This window comes from Alosa sapidissima, chromosome 9 (assembly GCF_018492685.1).
Source record: "Alosa sapidissima isolate fAloSap1 chromosome 9, fAloSap1.pri, whole genome shotgun sequence".
In the NCBI taxonomy this organism is placed as follows: Eukaryota; Metazoa; Chordata; class Actinopteri; order Clupeiformes; family Clupeidae; genus Alosa; species Alosa sapidissima.
The window spans coordinates 11,562,498-11,585,460 of record NC_055965.1 but is presented as its reverse complement, the minus strand read 5'-3'; the positions used below and the strand labels follow the sequence as shown (position 1 = coordinate 11,585,460).

The window sequence follows — 22,963 nt, the reverse complement described above, 5'->3', positions numbered from 1 at the left end:
CACATGGCACCTTTAACCACACAGTATCACACTCTTATCCCTTAAAGGTGTACCGTCACGCCGGTGTAACAGGAATGTTGGGAAATGAATGTTCTAAAGAATATCTGGGTTCATTGAATGAAACCAGAGCCATATAGATAGAATGAAACATAGAATTTTAGAACCTTGAATTGTTGCGGAACGGAATCTTATGTTAGAATGTTCAAAAACCCACACAGTTAAGGGTTAGGTGGCCTAATGAATGTGCAAAGTGCTGCTCTTACCCCTGCAGGAGGACGTGTCCATCTGAGTCCACTGTGCCGCCCGGCGCTGGACGCAGCTGCCCCATCTCCTGCTCCAGTTCGCCCAGCTCCGAGGCGAACGACTCCACCAGCTGCACGGCCCCCCAGCAATGAGAGAGAGAGAGAGAGAGAGAGAGAAAGAGAGAGAGAGAAAAAAGAGTGAATGAAAGAGAAGAGAGAACGCTCTGGGGCTGTAAGGACCAGGAAGTGAAGGAGAGCTGAGAATATCTAAAGGATCTGGAAACGGACTGACGCGGCGTCTCAACGACCTCAAACAGTGTGTCCGCGTAAAGTGAGTACACAGACTGCCCTGTTATTGCCTTTGTGGTGATGAGCAACATCCGTCCGTCCATCCAGAGAAAGAGAGAGAAAAAGAGAGAGAAAGTTGGTGTGTTAGGATAAAGGGTTTGTCGTCTTCCCTGTAGTCCCTATGTTTACAACAAGGACAGGAAATGAGGCAAAGCCCAAAGAAAAGTACCCAGAAAAGTACCAGCCCAGGGCACAACATTCTCCTCCAATCAGAGCCCATCGATCTCCCCTGGGTCCCCCATCCAGCAGGCGCCCACAACACGCCTGCACCAGCTTAATTAGGCCTGATTGTCCAGTCCAGCAGGCATGCAAAGGTATCTGGGCAGGAATCAACATGCATCAGGCCATGTTGAAATGGGAAACCCCAACACGTTAAGGCATAAGCTGCACGTCTCCTTTCCAACACAGGACATGTGTTGTACACATTTCTATCTCATCTCTAGAAATGCTCTATATCTATCTGTTTACTACTCTGTTAAGCAGCACAGTCAACCTACAGTATATAATGCATATTATTCTGCTATTATGACTAGTATAGATGTGCAGGTCAACCTACAGTATATTATGCATATTACAGTATTATTCTATTATGAATAGTATAGATGTGCATGTCAACTGGGTTGTTGGACCACTGCAATGGAAAAAAACAAGAGGGGAAAAAAGCAACTAAAAACAGACTAATGCATGACAAAAAGCATGACTTATCTACATTTCTGTTTGCTGAGACAAACACAGCCACAAACTCTAGCTGACATTACAGCAGCTTTGGTGTCAACACTCTCCAAACTGACCTTCACTTTAGGAAAAAGAAAAACTCTTTGTTCCATTACGCTGTCTCCCGTTTTCGTGATTGAAGCCAGCACACTGGCCATCGTCTCAACTGCCAAGTTAGGAGAGGACTCAGGCCAGAGACTAACATGTTAAAGCTGCAGTGATCAAATCTGACCCATAGAGGGCAGTGTTTACTGTTGCAAATAGCTGCAGAGGAAGAAACCTGATGGACTGTAAACCATAACCCATAAATCCCTGCTGCTATAAAGTGTGTCAGGCCTACTTCAATGATGGAGCCCCATTCAGTCTGACTAACACCGAAAATGACACAGATTCAGCAAATACTGACACAAAGTCAGCAAATACTGATGTCGATGAAAATGCCCTGAGGTATTTATGGGTTAAAGTGAGATGAAGGGAGATAAGACTGATGGTCTGAAATGAAATATTGAAAAAATGACTGTTTATACTATATTTAATCATCTTCTCTTTCATTATTTTTTAATATCAATCAATGTAATTTGTCTATGTACTGTATCTGTTCTGAAGGTGTACTGTCATAACCATTGTGTTAATCCTCACATTCTACTGAGACTTACTGGTCCTTTTATTTATGCCATGTCTCGTTTATTTATTTATTTATTTTGCATATTGCTGTTTGGGTGTGCTGTTGTTAAGTATCTTGCATTGCTACAATACATATTGATTGATTGATTGATTGATGAAAAAGAAAAGACAATCAGAAAAACAGGGAAGAGGGAGCATTGAGAGAGAAGAGATATACAGAGAAATACGGAGTGGACAGATGGAAAGAAAGCAAGCCACTGCTAACAAGAGCACATGCAAATGCAGGTGCATACATTCACACATGTCCAAACACAGGCTTGACAAACCAGTCTTCTCTTGGCTTCTCTGTGCTACTCTAGTCACTGAGCCAAACAACAGTCAGGAAACAAACATCCACCCCCCTCATTCACACCACAGCCCCTCTAATGGGGAACTGAAACCCACACAAAGCGTTAGAGGCACCAGGCATAACAAATAAAACCCCCTCTATCCAAAACCAGCACTGTACCTACATTCACTTCACTAGTGTTTAAATTTCACCACAGGTCCAGTGATGTCGCCAGGCTGGCTCCAAATTGGCAGGCCAAATGAGGGAGACTTAGCTTTCATGTTTTATGGGTGAAGGCATTATAGAGGACATGGGGTATTAGATGGAGTGGGATGCTCTTCACTGACATAGAAGGGAAGATGAGAAAGGAGGGGAAGAGTGGAGAAGAGAAGAGAGGAGAAAAGAGAAGAGAGGAGAAGAATGATTGTATGGAGCCAAAGAGGACAGATAATGAGAGATGAACTAAGAAAATCTACATTCTCGTGTAGTTTCTGAGGAGTTTCTGTTTTTCCAGAAGAGTTTTGTAGCAGTTTTGTAGACTTATTCAGACAGTGACTTTTGTAAAACAGTGACACATCTTTCCATTTCCTGTTCAAAAGGATTTGTTTTGACAAATTACGTCTTCCTTTCCACTGGAAACTAATTATGTAACCTTTGACACCTATGCACAGGACAAAAAAGTGTCAGCCTAGCTTCCCAAAAGCAAAGTGTGACAGCAGTGTTGACCTACCCTACAACACTATGGCCTTACAACTAAAATAATCTCTGCTCTGATCAATTCCACTGAGATGTCACTCATACACACACAGGGACACACACACACACACACACACACACACACACACACACACACACACACACACACACACACACACACACACACACACCATCACCGGAGTTCAGAGTCTGGGTTCCTCTAGATCTAATTATACTACTATAAACAATCATCTAGGGAACTGAACTACTGTAGACCTTAACCCACCACCTGAAATTCACTGCAACGTTTTCAATTCTTCAAATGGAACCATACAACTTTTCAATTCCTCTTTTCCCTTCTAATTCTGGCCCTTATAAACTGAACTGCAGTTCTCCTAAACATGATCAAAACCAGAAACATGGGGAAACTGAAAAAAGGCATATAGTTCAGGTCAGGCCGTTTCATCCGCCACATTCATCCTTCACTGTGTTAGACTACTATTAAGAAAAGGGACGCTGGGCAACTGAACAGGCTGGTAAGGAAAGCTGCTCTGTTGTGGGCAATGAGCTGGAAACACTCACAACAACTGCAGACAAACGGACCCTGAGCAGGATGAGCAAGCGTGGACAATGACCGCCACCCACTACACAGCACGTTTAATAAACAGAGAGATTGATCCCTCATTTAAATGTCCAGTATTGTCTTTCCAGCTTAATTAACATTACATCCAACAGTAAGACAATGTTAGCCAGGGATGGATCACTGCATGGGCCTACCGGGCCCAAGGGGTCAGGGGGCCCTAAAGCCCAAGCATTTGCATGGAATCATTGCCTCAATATCAACAAATCAGGATGTAGGCTATGAATCTGATTGAATTTAGTATTGGCCATCCCCAAAATTGACCAGAATACAGGAAATCACATCAAACAAATTAAAAAAATTCTGGGGGAGGACCAGAACCCCCCCCCCCCCCCCCCTCCCACATATACGACAATTAGTGGGGAGCCCTTAATACATCTGGGCCCAGGGGCCCGAAAGTTCATAATCCATCCATGATGTTAGCTACTGACAGTAGCTAAGGTAGTTAGCCACAATGATAGCATTAGCTAATGGCATTGTTTGTCTAGGGTGACCATTCGTCTGAATTATACGGCTGGATGGTCTTTTGGACCCCCATCAAGGCAGTGCTGCCACCGTCGACTTCAAGGCAGCGCTGCCATACCTAACCCTAACCGTAATCCTAAACCTAACCCTAACCCTTGCCTAACCCTAGTGCCTTCCAGGCATTGCTGCCTTGAAGTCGACGGTGAGGGCCCAAAAGGGGGAGAAAACGCATTTCCTACATTGGGCTTGCATGCATTTATAATATTAGAAATGTCTTAATGGCAGTATATGTGATTGTGCATTTAAAATGCTCCAACAGTATCTAATAGTTTCTATATGGATGTGTTTGCCACATTCTGACCAAAAAAGGCCTAATCTAAAATTAGCCTTATCAGGTTTAGCACAGCAACCACACACATTATTCATTACTGAACAAACCAAACAGTGGACACTATTAACTTTGGTTATAGTTATTTTGCTGCAGGCCTATTGGTTGTATTGATTGACGTGCCCATAACAAACGTTGCTGGTTGTGCTGGCTCATGCTTGCGCTGACTCGTAACGTGGAATAGCCTAGTAGGCTACCCTCGGAGTGGAGAGGTGGGGTGTCGGTTAACATCTGTTGATGTCGAGGAAGGTCTTTTTTGTCCCAAAGTGCATGAAACATGCGAGTTCAAAATCCCCCCTGGTAGCCTATTAGTCTTACATCTGTTTTATATTTGCCTACTTCACCTTCTCAGACGAAGAACTGGTCAAAAGGTGGCTAAAATATTTTGGCTAGGCTTGCTCTTGTAACGAGCAGTTTAACTGTGTTAGAGCTGCAGTGAATGAACTCAACTGACAACAGGTAAATCCATGATTCGGTCATTGAGGCTCACTATGAAACAAACGTTTGTCTTTCCGAAGTTTATTGTTGTATTCTGGGGTACAGTAGCCTAATTGCCTACTGTCTTGACAATAGTTGTAGGCCTACTCCTGTCCCTACCTGTTTCCTACCTGTTTGCCGTTTAAACTCCAGTTAAAAGACTGGCGCCACTCTGAGCTTTCCCGCCAGTAGGCTACTGGTTTATGACGTCAGCCGCTACACCTCATCGCAGACATTGGGGGTGTCCTTATTTTGGCCAATTTGTCCTCACTTTATAGACAACATGTCCGATCTGGTTGGTGGTCACCCTAGTTCTACTATATTATCACAACACACATGTAGCCTTTACTTCCCCTTTTAAACACAAATTATGACTTGTCTTGTATTTCTACAGAACCAGTCAAGTGGAAAAAATAGGCGTCCATTTTATTCTCTAGCTGGGTCGCGGTTGGTTGTGCTAAAAGGCAATATCCCCTTAAATTATGACTTCTGGCAAGTTTTGTGCAAATAAATGACAGATTGAGACTTACAAATTCTGTAACCATCAACACATTTAACCTTCTAACACTGTTCCGGTCAAAAATGACCGATTTACACATTCCCTGTACCATAAATATGGCATTTTTCATCAGATTGCCTCAAGATCTTATGATATCCTTCACAAAAGGCTTTTGAACACATAGAATTGATACGACTACTTCCTTTGAATTTTGAGTGATTTATTCATAATCATCACAAACAGACACACATAAAGCACATACACACATGTACACCTACTCACAGTCACAGACACACACACACACACACACACACACACACACACACACAAACACACACACACACACACACACACACACACACACACACACACACACACTCAGTACATGTTGTCAGTTCATGTTGCCACTCGTGCGTGTGAACCACCAATGTTTGCACACACATGCATGTATGCACACACAGAAACACTCACACCCACACACACACAAACACAAACAAACACACACACACACACACACACACACTTACACCCTCTCTCTCTCTCTCTCTCTCTCCCACACACACACACACACACACACACACACACACACACAGTTCATGTTGTCATGTTTCCACTGTGCATGTGAACCACCAGTGAGTGTTTGCACACATTCATGCACATACAGAAACACACACACCCCCACACACAAACACACATGTTGTAGATGTTAATTATCTAATGAGGTTCTGTTTACAATAAATGTTCTATTAAATAATACTTTTTGTCATGGTATTGGTATTTAAGAGCAGTTAAAACTGTCCGGTCAAATTTGGCCGCGAACAGTAAATTAAGGTGGGTAGCAACGAACAGTGTTTAAAGGTTAAGGTGTCTTGCTGTGAAAAAAGATGGCAATTACAAAGCATTATTATCACACATACTGTAGCATAACCTGTGTTATTTGACTGAGGGGCCCCGTTTAGATAACAGGGTGAATAATATATGGGGAATAATGTTATATGATTGAGGGGCCCGATTAAGACACATCACATAACATAACCTATGTTATTTGACAGAGGGGCCCTATTCTGATATCAGGGCTGGAGAACATAGTAGTGACTTCACACAGAGGCTTGGGCTTCAGGGATCCCTGAACACTTGGGCCCCTGGGCCTGGGCCCGTTAGGCTCCTTTAGTAATCCATCCCTGCTCATAAGTTTGCCTGTTTAGAACTTCTGAACCGTTTTGGAATTTCTGGTGTGTGATATTCCATATGTAGCCTTATTCAAGTTTTAATAGCCTAAATGTTTGGGATAAAAAAGCTGATTTACAAAGTGATTCTATGCCCCCTTGAAAAAGGTATTTTTGAGTATTTTCAAAATACAAAAATACAGTATTTTATTTTGATACATTATGGCTACAATATTCTGTAGTTATTTTGATACATTTAAAAAGAGGGTATTTGGTATTTTATTTTACATATGCTACATCCTGATGTATTTTTGTCCATCCCTGTACATGTATCAAAACACATAAACAAAATGTAATCAAGTAATCTTCAACAATTACGTAACTATAATCAGATTATCTGAGACATATAAGAGAGAGAGAGAGAGAGAGAGAGAGAGAGAGAGAGAGAGAGAGAGAGAGACCCACTCATTGTCTCTTCACCTTAAAGTAGCTGCTCCTCCGGTCCATGCGGCTAGGCAGGCTCTTGGGCCTCATGGTCTCCTCCTCCTCCTCCCTTTCTGTCTGATCCTGGTCCTCCTGCTGCTCCTGCTGCTCCTGGTCCTCCTCCTCCTCCGTCTTGTCCTGCTCCCACTCCTGCAGATCACAACATCCATCATCCTCCAGCTCATCTGGGGGTTGATCCCAAAACATGATAGTCCAGTCCTGACCTCAAGTCAGTCAGTCGGTCGGTCAGTGAGCTATCTTACACTGGTCTCAGACACAAAGACAGGCTTCCAATGCACTTGGCTTACTGACTAACACACACAGGTCTGGTCTGGTCTTTTCACGCCTTTTTGACTTCTCCTCTGGCCTCAACTGTGATAATGCTATCTGTCCTCACACAGCTTCCTGTGTGGATCAACACGTGTGTGTGTGTGTACATGAAAAGGTAGAGGAAGAGAGAGAGACAGAGAGAGACAGAGAGAGAGAGATAGTGTGTGTGTGTACATGTGTGCTCATGGCAAAAGAGGAACACTATTCAGGCAATGTAACCATCATTTCATAGTATTGTACTTCCTGTGAAATGGAAAAAGTCCCTAATTATTTATTTAAATTGATTGTGTGCAGTACAGTGCAAACTTCAGTCTCCACTGTAACCTGCCAATGGGAGGAAGAATATTCACCATACCACCCCTCCTGGGTCTACCATGAGCACAACATTGAACATATATTTTAAACACAGCTGCTCCAACTACAAACCAGTGGCCACATTATATTCAGTGTCTTGTCTAAAATAGTTGATATTGAATAAAAATTAACAAATTATTACAAAATGTTATAAAGGAAATTAAATAAATGATTTTCTTCAATTCCTGTCAGCACATCATATGTATACACATTTAAAACATGTGAGCTATCTCTAATATAATTGGCCACCTGACTTTAAGATCATTGTCTTTGCTCACTAACCTGTAGGAGCCTGAGCAACACTGAAATTCTCCTGTCTCAGCACTTTATCTACCTTAACAATGGGATTCTCTTCTCTGATTGGCTGATGGGGTGGCCATTAACTTCGGTAAGGTGAATAACAGGCTACCTTTGAAGTAGTTCCAAAAATTAATCACCGTTCCATATCAATGTGCTTATGAATGGTAACCATAACAACAGTAGTAAAGTAGCCTAATTAATGGTTGATTGACAAGTCATGGACAGCGGAAAAGAAATCGGAAGCAGGGTTTGGGAGATAATCCACAGGGATGGAGAAAACAAACGTCTCAGGATGTCACTCACAAGCCCGCTGAATCCTTTTAACTACCTCCACGTTTTTGTAAGCACACAGGCTAAGCTAACTCATCCTCCAGTTCAGGCACAAAGGCCTCCAGGTTGAGGGCATTAAAATGACTTACAGTTTTTTTTTCTCAGTCGCTTTGATGCATTTTTTTTTAATCATAGTGAACATTTGAACAACAGATTTTTTTTTTGACTGTTTTGTCTTGTTGTCAATATGACAGTTTACTCTGTACACATTTCCTAATGAACAATGCGCATGCACATTATTGTGTGTGAAGGGGGTTGATTGCAACACAGTGGATAGATTTCAAAGTTTTCACGGTTGACAGACATTGTGACTGTATAAAGACAACCAAGGATTTTACAGCATTGTGCAAATGAAAAATGGCCAATATACAGTAAAACACCCCTTGATCAGACCTGTGCACCACTGTACATCTTTCTATACATCCTGGTGTTCCTGTCTGTCACGTTACATACATGTACAGTACAGGCCAAAAGTTCGGACACACCTTCTCATTCAATGTGTTTCCTTTATTTTCATGACTATGTACATTACTAGATTCATCAAAACTATTAATGTACACATGTGGAATTATGTACTTATGTTTTGTACAAACATATTTATGTACAAAAGTTTTGAAATGACTGAAAACATGTCTTATATTCTAGTTTCTTCAAAGTTGCTATTTTTTTTATTTAATACCATATTCAGCAAGCTATAACTTAAACAAATATTCATCTGTGGGCCAAATAACTTTGCATTCAGTCATAGTTTTGATGCCTTCAGTAAGAATCTACACTGTAAATAGTCATGAAAATAAAAAAAAAAACACATTGAAATGAGAAGGTGTGTCCAAACTTTTGGCCTGTATTGTATATATGCTATAAATAGACTATGACAACTAGTTGTGACAGCTAGCACATTTGCATTTAATGCCACAATAGGACTATTCAGCAGGGAACCAGTATGATGCATTTTGAACAACAAGACATTAACCATTGAAAATGAAAAAAAAAATAGCAGACATTTGTAAAAAATCAGTTGCACAGATGTACAAAACCATTGCTGTTTGTTCAAAATGGGGAGAAACTGCTTCAATGAAGTGCACAAGTGATAAGATGATATGGAGTTTGAACAAACAGTTTTGAGAACTAGATGAACTAGAACTAGAATTTTTTTCTTTCACATGTAGACTTGCGTATGCGTATCTGTAAACCTGATGTATATTTCTCTCAGTGCTACTCCATATTCATGTGCATCCCTCTTCCTACTCTCTCTCTCTTGCTTTTGCGCTCTCTCACTCTCTCTTCAGGTCTCTCTCTCTCTCTCTCTCTCTCTCTCTCTCTCACTCACTCACTCACACACACACACAAAATGTTATAAAGGAAATTAAATGAATGATTTTCTTAAATTCCTGTCAGCACATCATATGTATACACATTTAAAACATGTGAGCTATCTCTAATATAATTGGCCACCTGACTTTAAGATCATTGTCTTTGCTCACTAACCTGTAGGAGCCTGAGCAACACTGAAATTCTCCTGTCTCAGCACTTTATCTACCTTAACAATGGGATTCTCTTCTCTGATTGGCTGATGGGGTGGCCATTAACTTCGGTAAGGTGAATAACAGGCTACCTTTGAAGTAGTTCCAAAAATTAATCACCGTTCCATATCAATGTGCTTATGAATGGTAACCATAACAACAGTAGTAAAGTAGCCTAATTAATGGTTGATTGACAAGTCATGGACAGCGGAAAAGAAATCGGAAGCAGGGTTTGGGAGATAATCCACAGGGATGGAGAAAACAAACGTCTCAGGATGTCACTCACAAGCCTGCTGAATCCTTTTAACTACCTCCACGTTTTTGTAAGCACACAGGCTAAGCTAACTCATCCTCCAGTTCAGGCACAAAGGCCTCCAGGTTGAGGGCATTAAAATGACTTACAGTTTTTTTTTTCTCAGTCGCTTTGATGCATTTTTTTTTAGTCATAGTGAATATTTGAACAACAGATTTTTTTTGACTGTTTTGTCTTGTTGTCAATATGACAGTTTACTCTGTACACATTTCCTAATGAACAATGCGCATGCACATTATTGTGTGTGAAGGGGGTTGATTGCAACACAGTGGATAGATTTCAAAGTTTTTACGGTTGACAGACATTGTGACTGTATAAAGACAACCAAGGATTTTACAGCATTGTGCAAATGAAAAATGGCCAATATACAGTAAAACACCCCTTGATCAGACCTGTGCACCACTGTACATCTTTCTATACATCCTGGTGTTCCTGTCTGTCACGTTACATACATGTACAGTACAGGCCAAAAGTTCGGACACACCTTCTCATTCAATGTGTTTCCTTTATTTTCATGACTATGCACATTACTAGATTCATCAAAACTATTAATGAACACATGTGGAATTATGTACTTATGTTTTGTACAAACATATTTATGTACAAAAGTTTTGAAATAACTGAAAACATGTCTTATATTCTAGTTTCTTCAAAGTTGCTATTTTTTTTATTTAATACCATATTCAGCAAGCCATAACTTAAACAAATATTCATCTGTGGGCCAAATAACTTTGCATTCAGTCATAGTTTTGATGCCTTCAGTAAGAATCTACACTGTAAATAGTCATGAAAATAAAATAAAAACACATTGAAATGAGAAGGTGTGTCCAAACTTTTGGCCTGTATTGTATATATGCTATAAATAGACTATGACAACTAGTTGTGACAGCTAGCACATTTGCATTTAATGCCACAATAGGACTATTCAGCAGGGAACCAGTATGATGCATTTTGAACAACAAGACATTAACCATTGAAAATGAAAAAAAAAATAGCAGACATTTGTAAAAAATCAGTTGCACAGATGTACAAAACCATTGCTGTTTGTTCAAAATGGGGAGAAACTGCTTCAATGAAGTGCACAAGTGATAAGATGATATGGAGTTTGAACAAACAGTTTTGAGAACTAGATGTACCGCAGAGCGGTACAAAATATGACCGCCGCCCAGTCCAGCACATTTTTTCCATAAAAATAAGTCACGCTGAAAGGCATATATGATTCTAACTGTCTCACTGAATTGCATTATGCACACTCAATTATCACTGGTATCTGCTAGACAACAAGTAACAAAGTTCATAGATTTCACATGTAAAATACATTTTATACAACCCCACCCCCATCTGAGAAATTCTTGAATTGTGTGCATGTGTGCGTGTACATGTTTATGTTTATGTGTGTGTGTGTGTGTGCGTGCATGTGCTTGTGTATGTGCCTGTATATGTGCCTGTGTGTGTGCATGTGCATGCATGCGTCCATATGTCTACTGTGTGAGTAAGAGTCATACGTATGATTACTGTGAATGTATGTATGTGCATGTGTATCTGTTTATGCACATCTGTGCATATGGAATGGATTAACATGACCCCTGGAGGCAAACATACGCAAACATTTGGTCATCCTAGGCCCTACGGTTCTCAAGATACATGAAATTCTCGCTATACATGAAATGAGTGGTTATGGAATGGGTTGACATGGCCCCTTAAGATCAACATACAAAAAAAAGGTGGTCCTCCTAAACCCGACGGTTCTCAAGATATTCACAGAAAACTACCCTCCTTTCGGGGGTCCAGTCCAGCGGGGGGGGCTACAGATCAAAACAAAAAACGATGGTTCCATGCTATCCATGTGGGGTTACATGCCCACCAAGTTTCGTGTACCCCGATCTTTCAGTGTCCCGGGAATCCTTGACGGAAAATTGCCCATGCGAAAAAGAAAAAAAAAAAAAAAAAAAAAATCTAGGGAAAAAAGGAATTTACCTTAGACTAGGCTATATCAGAGCCCGTCTACGGACATTCTCTGGCTATATAACCTAGTGAAATAGGTTAATGATGTAAAGTCAAGTGCGCTTCTATGGGACTGGTGTGTGCGCGCGCACAGTTTCTTTGATAAGTCGGAGTGGCAAGTGCTGTGCATAGTTGCAGTGGAATGTGGCTGCCCAGGGCATTATAAAACTTCTCACTCTTAGACCTACTCATACACGGCGGTGAAATGGCGTATTTAGCTGTCTAAATTCGAATCATATGCTGGGGGGAGAAATCGTCGGACATCCATGATTATTTTGTTATTTAGCACCCTGGTCAAAGATATGTTCCCTGCGAGCCTGGAAGTAGGCTATGATTTGAATGTAGACTGTTGTCAAATTTGGCAATACAAATACAATACAATACAAAATGGGAGAAACAATATGGTTCATGCTCTCTCATGCTGTTTCATTCGTGCCGAAAAGGAGGGAGAATGAAACATTAGGCACGTTCCACTTTTGCATAAATAATTCCTGAATGGTTTTGGTCAGGGCTGATAATGCAACTGTATTTGACAAAGGACCGATATAGGCTATTTGCTAGTGACAAAATATGAGCTTTTAGTGTGATACGATCTCTTTGTAGATTACGTTTAATTAAAATGTGTTTCATCTGTTCTGGCTATGCCCGCTATTTGGATCTTACTGTATCTCACTCAATGAACAACATCTCAACACTAAATGAATGATGATCCGTAATTGTCATCAGATAGCCTAGTCTTTCATTCAGTGTGTTTGAAATAATTAATTCGATAATATTTTCCATCTTTGCAGAGGAAAAGTTTTGTGTAAAGGGAATTAAAGGCCTGTCTCATATAGACGCCTGTCTCTAATACTAGCCGGTGCAGTTTGGCGATTTGGGAAAATAAAAGCCCGGGCTATTATTTGGAGTTTTACGGTAAATGAATGAAACACAGGACAGTCATTTTATAGGGAGAGTGCATCCTATGTCTGTTTCACTTGTATTATTTTGTATCTTCAGTCTCAATACTTTTGGGCAGTTCTTTCCCTCCACTTCTCTCTCTCCCTCTCTCTCTCACACACACATAAACACACACACACACACATACACAATTTGTTCCATTTCTCATGCTCTAATGCGGATCTGATGTAATTTCCTGGGAATAAAATACAGATTTTCCCATCTCAGTTCACACCGTTGAGGCATCCCTAACAGGTTGGCAGGCCTGTGTGTGGGCAGCGATGGGTGAGCCTCACTCCGAGGCGTCCCTAACAGGTTGGCAGGCCTGTTTGTGGGGACTGATGGCCTGGGCTGTTTTACAAGAGTCAGCTGCAGCCAAACAAGGAGCCGTCTCATGCACCCCCAACACAGAAACCTGCCAGCGGCACACAGAGACACAGTGTCAAGACTTACCAGACAGAGGTTTCCAATGTAACACAATACACACACACACACATTTACACACATGCGCACACTTTCTCACACACTACTCTCTCTCACACACACACATAAAGACATATACGCACACTTTTTCACACACTGCCCCCTCTCTCTCGGTCGCTGTCTCTCTCTCTCTCACACACACACACACACACACACATAAACACATATCAACCACACTCCCTCACACATTCTCTTCCTCACACTCACACATGAAGCAGAAACAGAAAGACTGTGAAAAGGTACACCAGTCACTGCCATTTACTCAAGTGGTCACACACCACTAAACACCCCTTTCAGGAGACACACCCTCTCGCGCACACTCGTTGCTGTTGGCCCATCCTTAAAACCAGCGGTTAGGGCAGCTGCGCACACACAAGCACACACACAAGCACACACACACACACACACACACACACACACACACACACACACACATCCACACACACACAGAGAGGGATGGGGTGGGGTGGGGGGCAATGACAGGTCAACTCCCTAGAGGGTCCAGTATCTGAAGCTTGACCTGAGGATGAGCCTCCCGTGTTTGTTTGCCCTGAGGAAGACCAACAGGAGGCCCAGACACACAGGAAGTCCCTTTCTTTCAGTTTCTCTACCATGTTTTCCCCGTCTCTCCATTTCTCTCTTTCTTTCGCATCCTTTCTTTGTTTCACTCTTGCACACCTACTTTTTTTTTGTGATTATGATTTTTTATTTTCAATCAATAAACAACACATATCATACAGAGAGAGCATTCAGATGAGAATAAAAAAAACATTTAAATGAAATAAAGTAAAATAAAAACACACACAGAACACAACACACTTAACAAATACTGGCAGCAAACTCATATTGACTAAAATATTTATTCTTGCACACTTACATCTTTCAGTCTTTGACTTTTTCTTCCCTCCTTACCTTACTCTCTCTCTCTCTCTCTCTCTTTCCCTCCCTCCCCCCTCCCCCACTCGTTTCCACTTACCGGTAGTAATCTGGAGAGAGCTAAACTCTCAGGTAAGGCCCAAAACACTCAGGGCCTTAGGGCCTTCCTCTCTGAAGCTCTACTTGATATCAGCTGACAACCACACACACACACACAAACACAAACACACACACACACACACACACATTACCCAACATGACTTTGAAATAAGTTACAACACAGTGCAATTAGATGATTAAGGAACCCAAACCATTGAAAGCAAAGTGCCAGAATCACGGACCACACCTGTAACTGACCAACCTACCGAAGTAGCCAAAGCGGGAACAACAGTGGCGGCATATCGGACACTGTAGCAACATCACTATCACCACTAGCAACAGCAGCAGCATCTGTATGACACATGAGACCAGTTGCCATATACCAAGATGGCTCACTGCAGTCAACAGGGAGGCAGGCGGAGGCCGCGTCCACACAACCCTACTTCATGGGCTAAACATCCAGGAACAATGCCATGCCACTGCACTGACCTACTTCTAGAGCAGAGGAGACATGACAATAGGAGGCAAGGGGAGTGAGAGGAGCAATACTGTTTTGTTCACATGAGTGAGACACTAAGGAATGACACAGAAAGCGCTTTCAGATATAACCTCCGGAGTATATGCGGAGGTTTGTCAAACGGAGGTCCTACCCTTCGAATGATTCAGATATGATGCTAACCTTATACAAACCTATGTGTGAACAACATACACGCACATTACAGAATGAGAGAGAGAGGGAGTGAGAGAGTGAGAGAGAGAGAGAGAGAGAGAGAGAGTGAACTCTATAGGAACTGGGAAGAAAAGGGGAACTGATGTTTAGGTCTGAACTAAATTAAGCTTTATGTGAGTGAAAACCGTAGCTAACTTCATGTCCACGTCAATTACTGTTAATGTGTGTGTGATGCAAGCTAGCTGTAATGTATCAACGAATGTAGACTATACTGTAAGTTACAGATTGAAGAGGATTGCGATGATTTCTGTGTCTGGGTGACAGAAAGAGAGAGAGAGAGAGAGAGGAGGATAAGAGAGAGGGAGAGAGAGATGATGTGTGTTGTCTGTGTTTCTCTGTCTGACTTAATTCCAGTTCCTCTCTAAACATCTCCCCGGGTCGTGGCCTCAAACTGATCCTTTCAGAGCAACCTGCAGATAAAAGGAAGACGCGGCGCCTCAAAGGAACACACAATTACTGGGGACAATAACAGGACTCCTTCCTCTCCAGATATTCATCTCTTGACCACAGTGACTCATTGTTTGGAATCGTGGAGCTCTGGCGCTTATTTGACGCCGGCTGCACTCTGCGGCTTTTGGACGGGCGATGCCCCTGGTGTCGCCTTTGAAACTTTACTGGACGACCATCAGACAGCGATGACATCATCTTTAGAGGACCAGGTGGTGTGTCTGAGGGCAAAGACAGGAAAGACTTCAGCTTAGTCTCGCTAGGAGATCTAAAGGACCACTACTGGGTACCTGTGGAGCTCTTATTAATTATGTGGGATAGCTACCATGGAGATTCAACAGTAGAGTGCAGAAAGGCTCTACCCATGAGTGTTTATGGTGACATTATGGCAAGGTAAACGAAACGGTTGCGCAACACGTGGGGGAGAGTGGTATGCAGAGTGATTGAAAAGAGTGATGACAAAATACTGAGGTGATCTCTCTCTCTTTCTCTCTATCTCTCTCTCTCTCACACACACATGCACACACGCACACAGACATGCACACACACACACACGCTGAATATAATCCAGCCACATACTAGCTGAACCAAGAAGACAGAATTTGATCAAGAATGCTCATGCATGCAGCAACATGCTCATTCAAACGCAAAGGCCTATTTGCAGCAACACAATCCTTTAGGGATGATTCAATTTTTGGAATAATTTCTTATTGAAAGAGTTTCAATGTTTACTGAGAGGTCTAATCAAAGCATGTGGCCTGTTTCTCATTCAGCCCAGCGTTTTCCATTGGTGTAGCTTTTCAGAACAACAGCCTCTTAACCGGGGCAGCAGTTCGTCACAGCAGTTAAGGGGTCTACTGTATCTCCACGAGACATCTTAAAAACCATCACTGTGACGGACAGAAACCACAACATCGACATTCACGCACCAAACCCTCCCCCACAACAGACACCCCAACAACCAGCACAAACCCTCCCCCACACCACACCCCAACAACCAGCACAAACCATCCAGCAGAATGAATGGAGGGACCCCAGTGGGGTGCAGGACTGAGGGGGGGGGGTTCTACTGGGTACTGGGACTCCATCCAGGAGCTGTCCTTCGCCTTTGACCCACACCCCCACCCACCAATTGTCTGTACAGTGAACCCATTCAATGGGGGTTTACTGTAGCCCCTATTAGCTCACCACACAATGCTGTCTGGCCGTGCTGGTGCAGATACTGTATGGTGAATGGCCAATGGGTGGCTGATTAGGGAATTCTTCTCCATTGCTGCATTCATTAGAGAATGGGGACAGGAGGAAGATACAGCGTTTGTCACTCCATTAGATCTTCACTGCTCAACTGCACTTGTGAAAAGTCAAGCAAATTACGCACCCAAGACCTTAAATCTATGTTGTGGTCAACTGCCCTACTACGGAAATTGTTTGATTTGAATACCATATACAACAAAAAACAATATGCATAGTTCTTTTTCAAGAAAGTGGGAGAAAATGCAAAACCCATCATTGCATGCTATCATAGGTCTGCTGTGGTGTGCTGTGTGCTGTGTATGTAGACCAATATTTGAGTAGTAGAGTTACACCTTTCCAAAAATGGGTATATAATGTAATTTATGATAATTCTGCTCATGGTACCAGTCACTGTTGAGGGTGAGGAAGAGAGTGAGGAAGAGTACCCCACAAACCCAGATACATTTATGAAAGTGTGTTGGTACAGTATGTGTGGGCGGTTAAGGGAACTGAAAGCTACAGCTCCCTGGAATGATTTAGGGTAGATTCAGAGTAATTCCCCACCTCTGATCATACCTGCATATCTTAGCATGCCTCAACCAGACCGGCCTCATTTCCCAGACTAGAGCTAATCTCTTGCGTCAGATTTCAGTCCGGAAGGCTTTCTCAGTGAGAGTGAATGATGCTGAAACTCACCCAAATAGCCTCCACTGACCCAGTCTGGCTCCAACGCGTTTCTGTTCTTCTATCTACTCCAGCTGTGGTTAGTATGGTGCAGCATGGTGCTGCATGAGTCAAGTCAAGACCATGGTTTTTGCTTGCAATGCAAACAAGCCATTATAAATGTCTAGCTTCAAACAATTAAATAGAAAACAGGATATCCCCTTTAAATATGACTAATCGTGATGCAATTAAGAAAACAAATCAAGTAACTGCACCCTTACAGTAAAACATGACGAAAACAAACCAGGTGACTGAAAGGTGTGGGAAGCAACAAGACAATACAACAGTCCTGGATATACCACAGAGAGCAATTTGATCTGATGGAAGTCTGTTCCAAACCGTCTAGAATATTAGGCCTACTAGCCCCGTCTTTTGTTGCTCCAATTAACACAGGCGACGAACAGGAGCAGTGCCAAGAAGGGGCGCTATGAAGAGAGGGCTTGAACCGCTTAAGCAACCTAACTAAGGTCGAGACAGAAGCAGCTTTCACATAGGAATTTGGAGGGTGTTATTATAAATAATACTTTACTTCTGTGGATGAGGTTTGTAAAACTCACATGCAATTTCTGTTAGAAATCCAAACCCACGGATAACATTTCTGTGATTTTTTTTTAAATAAAACTTCAATCTCAGCTGTAGTGAGAAAGAACGGTCTGTGAACAATGAAATCTCATTGTATGTTACATACTTCTATAGTTAAACTGTCAATGCGTCAGTGTGTGATCGGCGGAAACCCGTGTCAGGCACGGTGAGGAACGCACAGACTGTTTATTCAGGGCAGATAATAACGTGGTGTAGGCTACAGCTCGGCTGTCTAAGCTCAGCAGGTCATACGTGATACTGTGAGCCACGCTGATATAACTTTGACAAATTGAAACTGAAATTGCACCTGACTCAGCTATATGTGGCATAATGTTTAGGGTATCCAATGGCACTGACTCGTATTTGGAATGGGTTGAGATATACTGTAAACGTAATGTATTGACATATGCGTGCAGACACAGACACGCACGCAGTCGCACAAAACTACCTAACGAAAATAGCCTACTCAACACCCTTTCTGTAACCGGAGCAATCCTGTTTTATTGACCCACAATATAACTGACAGGCTACAGCATCGTACTCAGTCTTTGGAATGCACTGAAATAAGGAAACTAATAGCGTACTCTTTTGACTTTTTAGCTTGTCGTTTTCATTCAGTCATAAAAAAAAAGCTAATGTTAAATCATGAAATATAATGCTACATCAGTCTTCCATTGGACCGTGTATGACATAGCCTACCTCAAATCGCACAACCGACCTGGAACTCCTCAATGTCAACTGCTGTTCAATCCGTTAAAAGCCGAAGGCATTTATGCACTGCAGTATGTTGACAGTGGACTTCAAACCCACCAATTCTTGCTCCCTGACATGGGCAAACTCCATCTATGGACGAGGCTGTTCTGTGCTGAAGAGTTCGTCTGAAGAAGTCACGTGTCCCGGCATGGAATGTGCTCAACTGATGGGTCATTTCATTCTCACCATTCTTCCAACCAACCAAGCAAAGCGCGCACTATACCTTCGTGTGCGCCCAAGCGTGTTTGTGGGTATCCGCGTGTAGGCTAGGCCTACACACTTAACAGCCTATGACAGACAGTCTCCAGACACAATATCCTACTGCATGTAAACCATTTTATTGCCCAAAGGCATCAAACTGTCGTACAAATGGCTTCTTTTGCGCACAAATTGTCAATGAAATCGCGAACTGAGGACAAAAAAAAAAAAAAACATTTCGGAACTTAAAAGTAGATATGATAAGAAACCATAGCCCTACATCATTTGTTTCTTTTAAACAATTGCAAAGTTTGATATTTGATGAGATAGTAGACCTATCTTTTTTCACTGATATGTACAATGTGATTGATACAGCGCGTCTTAGTCCTTATATGCATTCAGTAGACTTATGAGAAAAGAAACATGCACCAATTCGTCATCTTCCTGAAAGTACCAAAAAAAACTCTCAACGTTCATAATTACTGATACAAATACAATAATACATACATCACAAAACTGCAAACAACTACATTTGGAACTGTGATTATATGACACGACGATTGACCAAACGGTGTAGTATTAATGATTGGCACTATATAATATTTTTCCTTAACTTTTGATAACATAAAATGACTTTTGATATATAAAACAACACCTCAGGGCTATTTGCAGTCATGCATTCACGTGTTGTGGTCAACAAATGCTGCGTGTCTGAATTCACAATCACATCAACTTAACTTACCTTTAAATACAATCTTTTCCACAAGACCCTCGGAGGGATTGACTGTGAGTCCTGTTGCATTCAACTACACTAGCACACTGCCCTCTTGTGATAGAATCACATGACCAAAGAACTGCAATGCTTTTTGCAAACCTGGCAATACTTTTACATTTAGATAATTATACAAAATAACCTCTTACAGTGTTAAAATATCAACATCTCTATTTGTCTTGCACGACACTGCGTTTTACAAACAGTTGTATAGGACACTGCATCGTGCCTCACATGACGCAGCCAAATAAATAAATAAAGGTCTGCTTGAGTTCAGACGAGAGTGCAGAGCGCAGACCACTACCGCATATAAATAGGTTTATACATAAATATATACATAAATAAAATATCTTAGGTTTGGCTACTCCAGTGTCTATACCTTTCGGTCTTACATGTGTCCATACCAATCTTCCTGGGAAAGATTTTTGTTGCACCCTACACTTAAAGTATTTAAGAAAGCCATAGTTGCACCATTTAACTTTAACAGCTAAAGGCATAGCATTATGAAACTATACTGTGGACGACTACCATTTTAATTGGTAATTGTTATATGGAGATCAAACACATAAAGTAGGTACTACTGCGACTCATATGTCTACGGTGCAGTTATGTTAAGAGTGCAGCTTCAACTCCATAAGGTGACAATGCACAGAATATAAAAAATGACCAATAACTTAACACAAACATAAATATCTTAAATAACGCAAAACATATCCCCAAAGGCCAGCAATTGTGACCCTAACAGTGCAAGGCAAATGCAAAGAAAAAAACAAAACAATAGCTCTTAAATTTTCAAAAAATGTTCCGGAGAAAAACGAAAAAAGGTGCTGTGACTCGGGGTCAAGGTTTCGATTCACTATACACAAAGAACCAGCCGTGTATTTTTGTGTGTCCATTCCGCATTCAGGATTTGCTCAAAAAATTACAAAGCCCTGATAAGATGAGAAATATTTGGAGATGGTCCTAGTCCTCACATTCAATAAATATATACACAGAACGATCCAGTTTCTCCAAGGAGTCAGACCATGTTTGTCCCAAAAGTCTGAGTCTCTCCTAATTGATTTTTGAAGTGAATGAATCCATTCTTCAGTCACCATAGTAACTTAAGTACTGGAAAAAACACAGCAGCCTCAAACCCTTCGACTCTTCTTTAAGCTTAGGTCCATTCTGTCTATCAATACATGCAGTCTTCATTTTTTTCTTGCTTTCAAGTATATTCCTCAATTAATCAATCGAAAGCCCATGAGGCATCGGGCCTCTATTGCACCAAAAATCAAACTTTTTCTATAATTCCTCCAAAACACAAACAAGGGTCAACATCCAACCAACAATCGTGGGTCAATCAATCCATCCATTTTTGACCGTGAGCTATTCTTCTTGACACCAACAGGAAGTGATGTAAGCGAAGGCTGCAGGGTTGGGGTCAGATGATCTCTCGGCACATGGGGAGATTGACAAACATGAAGACGTTGAACTCGATGAGGATGGAGAAGCACAAGAAGATGGCGTACAACAGCAGACAGATCAGGCCCAGTCTCTTGTCCAGTGTCCACTTATTCAGGTGTACCCCCACCACCTGAGAGAGAGAGGGAGAGAGAGAGGGAGAGAGAGAGGGAGAGAGAGAGAAAAATACCGACAGAGAGGGAGAGAGAGCGAGAGGGAGAGAGAGAGAAAGATAGAGACAGAGAAGAAGAGGGAAGGAGAGAGAGATAGGCAGAGAAAAAGAGAGAAAAAGGGAGAAAAAGAGAACATTTACAATCACGGTTTTGCTTTTTCTGAGAGGAAAAATTCATGCAAAATTCAGTGAAAATGTGTTAAACTCACAACTGTGACTTACTGTGAAGAACACTGAAGCCAGCAGTAGAATTACTGAGAAGATGAGTCCTCTGCTGTTCAAGTGCACCTAATAGGCAGAGGGCCAACCAATCATTTTCAATCAACACACTAACAAACCTTATGTTACTGTAGGCATATATATATATATACACACACACACACACACACACACATATATATATATATATATATATATATATATATATACACACACACACACACACACACACACACACATACATACACACAGCGGGGAAAATAAGTATTGAACACGTCAACATTTTTTTCAGTAAGCATACTTCCAGTGAGGCTATTCGCATGAAATTTTCACCGGAGTATTAACTTCGGTAATCCACACATATATAAAAATCCAAACATTAAAGTCCATAGGTAGAGTTATGTGTAATAAAGTGGAATGACACAGGAAAAAAGTATTGAACACACCTGCTGAAATTTCTTAAATACTTTGTGGAAAAGCCTTTATTTGTAATGACGGCTTCAAGGCATTTCCTGTATGACGAAATTAATCAGTCACAGTATTCTGGTGTGAGTTTGGCCCATTCTTTTAAACAGATAGTCCTTTAATATTGAAGATTCCAGGGGTCCGTCTTGTGAATCCTGATCTTTAGTTAACTTCCAAAACTGTTCAATTGGATTGAAGTCAGGGCCTTGATTTAATTTCTCTGAAACTAATTGAGATCTTCCTTTGCTGAATGGTTTGGATCATTGTCCTGCTGGAAGGTCTAGCCATGTCTCATCCTCATCATCCTGGTGGATGTAAAGATTCTCCCAGAACAAAATGACTCCATTCATCATTCCTTCAACTGTATGAAGTCTGCTAGTATCATGAGATGAAAAACAGCCCACACCATGATGCCACCACCTCCAAACCTCACTATTGGTAGGGTATTTTTAGGGTGATACACAGTTCCATTTCTCCTCCAAATATGGTGTGTAGTATGACATCCGAAAAGTTCAATTTTGCTCTTGCCTGACCAGAATACATTCTCTCAGTATTTCATAGGATTGTCCAAATGTTGTGTAGCAAACTTTCAACAAGCTTTGACA

General features: G+C 41.5%; 2 protein-coding genes across 3 annotated transcripts in view; both read right to left on the bottom strand.

The window, feature by feature from the left end:
* Positions 1–19,338, bottom strand: part of rin2b (Ras and Rab interactor 2b) — a 47,103-nt gene extending 27,765 nt beyond the window's left edge. Inside the window, exons 1-3 of one of the 2 annotated variants that reach the window (XM_042104549.1) lie at positions 19,147–19,338; positions 7,068–7,220; positions 264–373 (exon numbers count right to left, since the gene is read on the bottom strand). In XM_042104549.1, coding sequence (XP_041960483.1) covers positions 264–373; positions 7,068–7,220; positions 19,147–19,179 — 296 coding nt within the window. In that variant the 5' untranslated portion in view covers positions 19,180–19,338. Of the gene's footprint in view, positions 1–263; positions 374–7,067; positions 7,437–19,146 lie in introns of those variants that run through there. The other variant, XM_042104548.1, reaches the window with a different exon arrangement.
* Positions 19,339–19,405: 67 nt separating this feature from the next.
* Positions 19,406–22,963, bottom strand: part of LOC121719143 (sodium/potassium/calcium exchanger 3-like) — a 36,548-nt gene continuing 32,990 nt past the window's right edge. The window contains exons 16-17 of the mRNA XM_042104561.1: positions 21,897–21,962; positions 19,406–21,635 (exon numbers count right to left, since the gene is read on the bottom strand). Coding sequence (XP_041960495.1) covers positions 21,483–21,635; positions 21,897–21,962 — 219 coding nt within the window. The 3' untranslated portion in view covers positions 19,406–21,482. The remainder of the gene's footprint in view (positions 21,636–21,896; positions 21,963–22,963) is intronic.